This window comes from Catharus ustulatus, chromosome Z, assembly GCF_009819885.2.
Source record: "Catharus ustulatus isolate bCatUst1 chromosome Z, bCatUst1.pri.v2, whole genome shotgun sequence".
NCBI classification, from domain to species: Eukaryota; Metazoa; Chordata; class Aves; order Passeriformes; family Turdidae; genus Catharus; species Catharus ustulatus.
The window spans coordinates 40,976,718-40,987,143 of NC_046262.2; the positions used below are offsets into that span (position 1 = coordinate 40,976,718).

Below are 10,426 nucleotides of genomic sequence, written 5' to 3' on the forward strand. Positions count from 1 at the left end.
TAGCATGAGGCTGAAGAGTAAGCATTGCTGTTTGCTATAAACAAACCTTAGCAAAGTGCCTGTAATTGCACTGTTAGAAGGTTGGCCGGGCCTAGATGGTAACAGGGGAGGAAAATAATGCTTTCTTTTATCTGTTCTTGCAAACAGCTGGAGACAGATAAAAGCAGGGACAGTTTTAACCTAAGCAAAGATTGTGACTCTGTGCTTTCCTTTGTTCTTTAGTGCTTTCTGTTTTCCTCCCTCGAAGTTACATTTTTATTTGCAAATGAGACTATGCATGGGACAGCTTCTGCATACTTTTCCCCCTCTTCTTGTTTTTCTTTAACTTAAGGAGATATATTTTACTTCTAATTTGACTCCTGTGGCTGGTTCTGCTTCAGAAGTATATGAGGAACACAGACTGAACTTCCTCCTGCCTACTCCTCAGCAACTTCCAAACCTCTGACACAAACACAAGATGAATATCATCCACAACTAACTGACACTGAGAGAGTAATTTTGTCATAGTATGGTTGATGTAAAAACATCCTGAAGCAGAATGTTCACATTTTCCAGTAACAGAATGCAATGGGATAAGAGAGAAAACGAGCTGCTATCTTCAAATCAAACAAATAAAAACCCTCTGGTTTTTCATCCAGAGAAAATTTCAAATTGTGGCATTCAAAGTCAGTAATAAATTGCACTGACATAATTAAAACTACTTATGCATCCAAATTCCCCATGCAATGCTTTGAGACTGCAGAAACAGAACAGAACTGTAGAAAGAAATAATCTGATGCCCCGTACTAATGTTTTGGTATGACAGGAAAATATTTCTTTACTAGACATTTCAGTTGCTTTAATTCTGCAAATCAAGACCAACTCTATAAGGAATTGCCTCATCAGGGTGTCTCTTGCAGGCACATAGGCTGATCTACATAGGGAATTATTCCAGTTCAATTTTTTATGATTAAATCTATTGAGGGTGTTATTGAAACAGAAATAGCTATTCTGTTGTAATACCTGTATTAAAACACTTTTTTCTTTTGTTAATTGAAATCTTTAATGGCTCTGTATTAAATTTTCTACAGGGATAAAAAATAAATATCACTTCAGATGTATTTTTATGGTACTATGCATACTCCTTTAAAAAGTAAAGACTATTTGAAGCACATTACAAGCAATACAAATATTGCCTACGACTTGTCAAGTATGCTTTATGGAAAGCCAAGATGATTTCACAATGGCATTCCTGAAATTTCAGCCTCTGTTAAATAAAGGCACAACACTTTTCCTCCAGCAGTTCTCTTTGATATTTAAGTATCCTAAGATGGTCTGTGGAAACAGAAGCTGATGGGCACAGACAAGCTTGTGTGAAATAATAGGAAAAGGACCAGTTCTAGTCTAGTGAGAGAAGCCTTGTCTCCAGCACAAGTTTAGAGTTTGGAAATTAATAGTATGAACACTTGTAGTATTTAACATGAATATGTTTTTACACAATGACTCCCTTTAATAGTCTGATCCTGAGTGGTCATAGATTTAAAGGCAGGCACTATATTGTTGGTATTGCATCTTTTCTGTTTAAAAACTGAATTGTCTTGATTTTCAGCATCAAATAAATAAAAAAATTTAAGAATTTATTATATCGAACATTTAAAAGATGTTAAGACTTTTCTTCATCACTAATGCCCTTTTCATCAATAAAATTATAAATCTGATTGCTTCTATGAGGTGGCTCTACTTTAAAAGCATGAAGATACATTTTAGTTTTATCTTTGCAATTTTTTTCAAAACAAACCTGTTTCTGCTCTATAACCTTGCATTAAAATGCACTTACATGTTCAAATATTTTGTATTTTGTAGCCTAGATATACTAACTTTTAAATTATATATTAATCAAGACAACTATGCCATAGAAAAAGTTAAGCAAAGTTGCTCTTTACTGTCATTTTAAGCATGAGACACTCTTATTTCTGGGATATGAAGTAAACCCCCAAAAGAGAAATAACCATCACTTATGTGTTCTTAATTTGTTTCCTGTCATACAGATTATGCATATAAACAATTTTGCTGTAATAAAAAATGAATAAAAACAGAAAGACTATGTAACTTTTGTAATTTTCTATATTAGGCCTTGAAAGATATTTGCTCTTAAACCCCTCCTTATGTTGAGTCATGTATGGTCACTCTACCCTATGCTTTTATTACAAGATAAAATATAATGACAAATGGTAGATAAGAATTTTCAAGTTTAAATGAAGTTAAACATAAAGTTTTTGGCAATGAAATCAGTTTTATTTATTAAAAGAGTTGTACTGTGTATGAAAGAAATTACCATCATTTACAATACTTCAGGCATAGAATATTGTGGGGTGGTTTGCTTCCACTGGAAGAGCAGCATTTTGGAAATAAAAAATCGTTAGAATCAGACATTGATAGCAGTATTAATATAATGATATAATAATAAATACTTCACATTCATATAATCTGAATTTATAACAACCCAGGTATTTCAACATTAACTAATACATCTTAATCTGCCTCCAACATGCAGGTAGTAGTCTTCTGTAGCTCATAGAGTAAATGTGTGATTGACTGTATGGTGAGGGTTATATCAGCCCTGAGTATTTCCCCTTGTCCAGTTTCACAGCTGCAGGCTAGCAGAACTTCAGGGGGATGATGAGCAGGCAAGCGACTGAAAACACTGTTTGCTGTAATCTTAAACCACTGGAATACAGTATGATAATTTCCTCTGTTTCCGATTCCAGATCTTAAAGGAAATAAAATCAAGGAAATGAAATGGTTAATGAGTAAATATGTAAATTTGAAAACATAAGGATATTTAACAGGAAAGTCCTCTGACATCTCACAGGTACTTAAGTTAAAGGTATCAGCTGTTAAAGTCAATCAAAGGGACTATTCTCAGAGGAGAGATGTAAATAGATGTCCCATCAATGATCGTTTGAGGAGCAACTGATAGCACTTATCAGCTCTTGCAGGCATTAATCTCAGAATAATCAAAGGTAAATACCAAGCAAAAGCAAGAGGAAGAACTTCACAAGAGGTAAGCACTCCAGCCTGAATGTCAGCTTTTAACCCTTCCTTTAACAAGGGATTTGGTTTTTAGCAAAAGCAGAGAAGCCATACCCACATGTATGTGAAAGCCACAGAATGACTGCTCAGGGGATTCTCCAATGAGACCTTTACTGTCTTATATTAAGCTGAGCTCAAGAGTTGTAAGCAGTAGACTGCTTTTACAGAGCATGGGGAGGCCCATTATGTGTTTTGCTCCTGTAATGAGGAACAATAAGGCTGATTCAAAGGTGAACATGTAAAGAGTTTAACGAGCAAGCTGTGTGCCACATATACAGAAATAAAGAATACAGAAAACTTCAAGGAAAAAGTAGTTCTGATAGATTTTTTTTTTTTTTTGTTCCAGGGCTACAAAGGTAGGAATGTCACCTTTCTAATGTTTTGATTTACATCTGAGTTGGTTCTACAGCTCAGAAGTCACAGCTTCAAGGCACTGCTACTCAGGTTGGAATCTGGTCAGGAAACAAGAGACTGCTTGGGGTGCAAATGAATCTTGAAACTCTTTAGGTCTGTTGTTTTCTTACCCTGCTAAGTAGTAATGTTGGCACAACTGAAGGAAAACACAAGATGGGATTGAGATATTACGGGTGGAAAGGCAAGAATATTTTGCACTGATTTTGCCACTGAAGAGAAAGTATTATTAAATCCTTATCAGTGTTCTCAAGAGTATTGAGAACAGTCTGGATCAGTCAGTTCTCTGTGGAAAATAATATTAGTATAGCAAATCTTTAGATATTCTTTAAATGCTTGTTGATACACTGTTTCAAAAAATATTCAACCGTTTTTTCAGGGAATTTCACAGCTGATACAGAAAGATTTGACTTAAAATGATATGGTGCTTTTGAGGAGACTAGGTAGCATTACTTTACACTGATCAGGATACTGGCTACATATTTTTTTTTGTGTGGTGTGTTCAGTCTTAAAACTCATACAAGAATATTCTGAAGATTGAGATACAGAATCTTTAAAAAAAGATTCAGATTCATTTTGTGTCATTTATATCTGATGATTGATGATTCTGTGTGTTAAGTAGACACAACTTTTTTCTCTGGTGTAATACCAGTTTCTACTTCTACCACACCAGTACACACACTACTGTTTTTTCTCTTTATCTAAGAAACATGTTTGTTTGCTTGGATTTAGTTTAGTTGTAGAAATTGTGCTGGTTAAGTGGGAAGTAACACATGTACAGATTTTGCAGAACAGACAAGTATTTAACCTCTGTAATCTTCAATTGCACTGGTGGACGTTTCCTAATGTAAGGAATTATGAACATCTGAAAGTGTCTTATGTGATGCAGTGTACAGTCAAGACCAGTGCTTTTTACTGTCTCACTAACGCATTCTCTGAAGCAAAGCAACCCACTGTAGAAGTCCAGCTAATGCCCATACAATATCCTCTGAGTACCCTACCACTGCAGAAGACAATTCTGTCACCTGCGGGATAAAAATGCTTGATCTAATGCCATTTCTTACCACAGGTCCTGTGCATTACTTCTGAGAGACAGTGCAGTGTACCATAGCCACACCGACAAAGCCAGCAGCCCTTCAGCACCCAGACGCCGTGAGCAATGCTGCCACAGCTGCTGCCAGCAAGGGAGAGAGACATTAGGTACATCCCTGACCCCACCACAGAAAATAACCACCCCGAGCACCCCACCCATTTCCTCTGATTTTGGTCTGGCTTTTTTACCCTAGCCGCTCGTCATGTTCACAGAATCTGCCAGTGAAGTGCTTTTGGCAGGCACAGAAGGTCCCCAGGATGCAAGTCCCTCCATTCTGGCAGCAGCGTCTGTTCAGTTTTTTACCTGCAAGACAATATTGCAGAAGTTAACAAGCATCTCAGGGGCTCTGAACCTCACCTTTTCCTCACTTGTTCTCTCAGGTCTCTCCAGTTCCCAAAGTCTCTTAAGGATATCTAGTTTTATTGTCTTTAGAGACAATAAAATTATATGCTTATTAGGAGTGTTTGCTCAGCTAAACCCAGTTTGTTTAGTTAAGGATTAGAAACAAGCTACTAGGGATTACAGGATGTTGAAGAAGCAACACCTGGCAAATTTTGTGGCAGCATGTGTTTGAGAGAAATATTTCACTTTGACAGATGCACGTTTCAATCACACTAAGAAATGGGGTATTTTTACTAGGAAGTGATGTTTATTTTTGAATAAAGAGGTTTTGTGACAGGGAAGTTACTTGGTTTTGAGGTGGTGGCAATGCTCCCTTAAGCCCTTCTCACAGTCCTGGGATTGAGCACCAATCTAAAACTCTAGATATGCGAGAGTAAACAGAATATGGGTTTTTTTTTCCCTGTTAGTACTGTTGCTTTCAGGCAGCTCAAACCTTTTTTTGTAAAATAAACATTTTTATGGTAATGAAATACCGTGAATTTTAAAAAATTAATAGAATGTTACAAAATTTCACAGATGTTCTTGCATACACCACTTCTTCATTCTTTGTATCCTTTCCTGTTTTTTCTTAACACATTTTGCAACTGAGAGATCTTCAGTTCTACCTTAAATTTTTATCACCGTTTACTAAATAAATAGACTAAGGATGTAATTTAAATGGGTTTTCACAGAAAACCAACAGGCTGGAATCTTCCAGGACAACAGTTAAAGCATTACTATATTATACTTTTAAAAAGTAATTTTATGTCATTGTTTACAAAATAAAAAGTTACCTACTCTCTGTAATTCCAGTGAAAGGTACGAATGACCTGGAATTCTGTTGCTTTCTGCTTTTGTAACTCTGATTCATGTCACTGAGCACATTTATGAAGGTCCCTTCGTTCTTGGGCTGCTGCTTTTGTGCCGTGGCATTGAGACTTTTCACATCTTCTTTACTTTCTTCTCTTTCAGGACCTTGACAAGAAGTGCAGATATGTAAGGGAAGAGTAGTTTGTAGTGAAGAAATGCACACTGTAAATGTAGAAGAAACAACACTGTGGGGCGGGGAGAAACATGAAGGTTCCCTTACCTTTTTCTAAATGAACAGCCTGCCAGACCAGAGCCACAGTGAGAAGAACTCTGGAAAAAAATTTTTTTAAAAAGAGAGAGAGAGAGAAAAAAAGAAAAAAACCAAACCAGAAATAAATTTGTGCTAACAAGACACAAACACTAAAACGAATCGTGAGTATGTGAACTTTTAAAAGGGGTAGGCATCCCTGGCTAGGGAAGGTCCCCGGCATCTCAAGCAAACTTACCTAAGATGATTTCCCCAGTACATTTTCCTGCAGCCTGAAATAGCGGTGATGTCCTCCGGGAAAGCCTGAGCAGAAGGAAGATGTCCCGAGCCCCTTGGCTTCAGGCTGCAGCATGCGGCACTCCTGCCCCGCAGACACCGAGGGATGAGACAGTGGCACTGACCCAACTCTCCTCCCGTGTCCAGCTCACTGCAAGGCTCAGTCGCCACCCGCACCGCTGGCTGAGCCCTCTGCGGGCGCCAGGAACATCCCAGGGACTCCCTGGCCAGCCCCCGATTTACATGCACTGCTGAAGGGTGGAGCAAGGTGAGGGCATCTCCTGATGGGGGGAGACTTAAGGGCCCATGAGCACAACAAAGAGCCAAGGCAGGAAGATCTCAGGTCCAGTGTGTTTCTCAAGACAGAAGACTTTGTATCACCACACATAGGAAAAACAAACCAATGGTCTGCAGAGCAGCAATAAGTATATCATAAACTGAAGCAGGCACATATAATGAAGGTTAAAACCCCTCAGCTCTACCTGCACGCCTTGACACTGCCAGGGTTTTCCACTAGGGATGTGCTTTATGAGACTGAACTCCTTTGCAGCAGAGATCCTTAAAACCTGCTTCAGAGATTTCTACTAAAAATACTGGAAAAAACAGTATAATGTCCTTGGGGGAGGATTCTTGTCTCATCAGCAGTGTTAATAACGTTTTGAAACATTTTCTGAAAATGTTTACTCTTAGTAAAATTAGGCCCAGTAGTGGATATTCCTAGTCTGAGTTTATGCAGTATCAGCAGAGACCTAGATATTATTTTCTGTATGTACTGAAATGGGCTAGGACCACTCACATGGCTTTGCTACGGCTCAGTATCATGAGCAAAAAGACCTGCAGCTGGGCAGTGCTAAAAAAGCAGCTCTGGTCAGGCTTTTCTCACCACATTCTCACATTTTTTGTACCACTGAGTGCACAAGGCCTTTACCAAAGTTGTGTCGGGAAACTGCAGCAATGCAACTTGTTTTGTTTTGGAGGGGCATGTAGAAGAGGGATATTTTCACTGTGTCGCTGCAAACCAAGCTAGGACAAGTTTCACCTTGGCTAGATGCAAGATCACATTAGAAGTCTGGGTCAGACCCTCACCGAAGAAATGGCTGCACTGACTAAAGACATTATCATCCCTTGTTTCTAAGTCCCCGTGGCTGTCACTTGTCAGATTTACCCCAACTGAACTAATGGTTTGGAAGCTGTGATAACTTCTCATCCAATTTGGTACAAAGGCTGGCTTAATTTTCAAAGACAGCTGTCCTAATTAAAGTCAATCCTCTTGGCACTAAAACAGATGGAGAGTGTTTTGAAGACATGTTCTCTTACACAACTGTACACAGCATGGGTAACAAGCAAGAGAAGTTGGAAATTATTGTGAAATTAGAAACCTATAGCATAATTGCTATCATGGAAACACTGGGAAAAGTCACACAACTAGAGCACTGCAATCAAGACTACAAGCTATTCAGAAGCTCTTTATCTCCAGTTTGGAGATACCTGCATTTGTTGGATGGACAGTGCGATGGATAAGGAATTGGCTGGCTGGCTGGACAAAGCCAGAGTTGAGGTCAATGCCTCTGTGTTCAGGCTGTGTTGGGATTGAGGCTGGTGATGAGTCATGTTCCTCAGGCTCTGTTTTGGGACAGGCTCTGCAACGTCTGCCTCATTGACACAGACAGTGTGCACCCTCAGCACGTTTCCAGATGAGATAAATCTGAGCAGTGCAGTTGATGCAAGAGAAAGAAGGGATGCCATCCAAAGGGACCTGGACAAGTGTGAGAATTGGGCCTATGAAAAAGTTATGAAGTTCAACAAATCCAAGTGCAAGGTGCTGCACGTGGGCAGAGGCACTCCCAGACATGAGCACAAACAGAGAGAAGTTGTAGAAAGCAGCCCTTACAAGACGGTCTGGGGGATTCTTGTGGGTGACAAGCTGGACATGAGCCAGCAGTATGCACTTGCAGCCTTTGGGTGTATCCAAAGCAACATGTCCAGCAGGTCAAGGGAGGTGATTCTACCCCTCTGCTCCACTCTTCTGAGACCCCACCTGTACACTGCATCCAGCTCTGGGGGTCCCCAGCACAGGAGGGATGTGGACCTGTTAGAGTAGGTCCAGAGCAAGCCACAAGGTGTTTCAAGGGGTAGAGCCTCCCTCCTCTGAAGAGAGGAGGAGAGATTTGGGGCAGTTCAGCCTGAAGAAGAGAAGGCTCTTGGGGGACCTCATTATAATCTTCCAGTACTTTAAGGGAACTTGTAAAAATGAGGGTGAGGACCTTTTTATGTGGTGAGACAGTGACAGGACAGAAGACAATGGTTTTAAATTGAAAAGGGTAGGTTTTGATTTTATAGCTAATCTAAAGATATTCTTTACTGTGAGGGTGCAGGGGCACTGGTACAAGGTTGCCCAGACAAGTTGAGGTGGTGGTGTTCAAGGATATGCTGGATGAGGCCCTTAGCAACCTGGTCTGGTGGAAGATGTCCCTGACTATGTGAGGGGCGCAGGAACTCGACAGTCTTTGGGGTCCCTATCAGCTCCAGCACATTCTATGATGACATGATCTTTCATGTGGGTACACTGGTCTTCAACAAGAGGACAGAAGAACATTGCTGAAGATTAAAAATGGCTTTTTTTGCAGGGAGTGCTTGCTCTGCAGGGCTGCACCAATCTTAGGGGGTAAAGCATTCCCAGTTCTGCTACAATTATTGGCTCCAATTGTCCTAAGTTCAACCATTTTCTTGTAGATACAGGCTAACACTTTAGCTTCATGGCATCTTGTTTCATGGCGTCCTTTATGTTTGTTACTAACTTAAACAAATTCAGTTGAAGCTATATTCTTGTTCCAGACTTGTATTGAAGTACCACGGTCTTTAGAATTAAGAGTTTGTGACATACATTTGTGCGCAATTCAGCTAAATCAGCAACTTTTTTCTTAACATTTGTGGTAAGGTGTTTTGCAGAAAGAGTGTTATGATAAAAATCACATGTTAATTCAGGAAGGGATTTTGGTTTTCCTATCTTAAAAAGCAGCAACTTTGAAGAGATTACTCTCACTGTTATGCTGTCTACCTCTACCTGCCATGATTGACAAGGACTTTTAAATGAAACATGTTAAAATTTAGGTTCTTGGTTAAAACCTATATCATATTTTAAAGTACTGTCATAACAACAGATATTGTTCTGAATGACGACTATAAAATGTTTCACACAAATGAAAGAGATGTCATTTCTGCATGTATTCAGGAAACATGCATGTATTATCCACACTTGAAGATGTTTAGTTTTGGAAAATACTTACAATTCGAACTCTTGTTTTCATTTGAGTTCTCTAACTGTCTAATGGTATTTGGACTTTAAAAAGAAGCACTGTAGTTACATTTGTTCTAGGGTTTCTTTGCTAGTACATTAAGGAAAAAAAAAAAATTTTCAATTAGGTCTAAGTGATAGTATCACTTTAAGTTACAATATTCAGGTGTTTAAATGCTGTCATTTAGCTTCTTGCTTCCCCTCTCCATAGATGGAAGGCAGAAAAAATATAAACAGAGATAAGTAAACACAGGAATATCACATAGTGGCATTTTGTACTAAAATGCAGCATCAACATAGCTCTCTTGGAGAGTTTTTTGGGTACCAAATTCCCAGCCCTATACTGGAGTTAGGATGCAAAACACAGCTCCTGGGGAAGAAATATTGATCAGTTTTCACACCCTGTGCCATTTGCTTAAGATCAGAAGTCATTCCTGTAACTGCAAGAGCTATCAACCTGGAAGAATTGTAAAGCAGCCTGTAGTAAACATTTCTTGCTTTTTCCTTCTCCCTATGGCCTCACCATCAAGGCACGCAGAGGAATGGGGACAGAGAAAACTGCTCAGCCACTGCTGTTGCCTGACCGCACCAGAGTGGGATTGGTGTGACACTGCAGAAAAGTGCTGCTGTTTGTTGTTGACAGAATCTGCCAGAGAGTGATTGCTTCTGCCCAGGGATTTGTGAGGAGCGACAGTAAGGGTAGACACACTCCTTTTATCAGCTTCAAGCAAGATAAGAGTGGAGCCAACCAAAGTGCTGGACCTGAGCATTTCAATCAAGCCCTGCATACACAGGGGATGGCTAACCAATCATTAGGGTG

General features: G+C 39.5%; 1 protein-coding gene across 1 annotated transcript; it reads right to left on the minus strand.

Moving 5' to 3' along the window:
- Positions 1-2,492: 2,492 nt before the first annotated feature.
- LOC117010948 (cryptic protein-like) lies at positions 2,493-6,482 on the minus strand. The gene is made up of 6 exons (XM_033086074.1): positions 6,274-6,482; positions 6,048-6,097; positions 5,756-5,932; positions 4,765-4,879; positions 4,548-4,654; positions 2,493-2,749 (listed from the first exon to the last, which is right to left on the minus strand). The coding sequence occupies exons 1-6, from the start codon at positions 6,294-6,296 to the stop codon at positions 2,637-2,639; spliced, it is 585 nt and encodes a 194-aa protein (XP_032941965.1). The 5' UTR covers positions 6,297-6,482; the 3' UTR covers positions 2,493-2,636.
- Positions 6,483-10,426: the final 3,944 nt, after the last annotated feature.

Excerpts from the sequence above, each read along its gene's own strand:
- LOC117010948 (XM_033086074.1), bottom strand. The coding sequence starts at position 6,296 with ATGTACTGGGGAAATCATCTTAG. Across the intron at positions 4,880-5,755 it reads TTTCACTGGAATTACAGAGA|GTAAAAAACTGAACAGACGC; the intron begins GTAGGTAACTTT and ends ATTGTCTTGCAG. Across the intron at positions 2,750-4,547 it reads AGTAATGCACAGGACCTGTG|ATCTGGAATCGGAAACAGAG; the intron begins GTAAGAAATGGC and ends ATTTCCTTTAAG.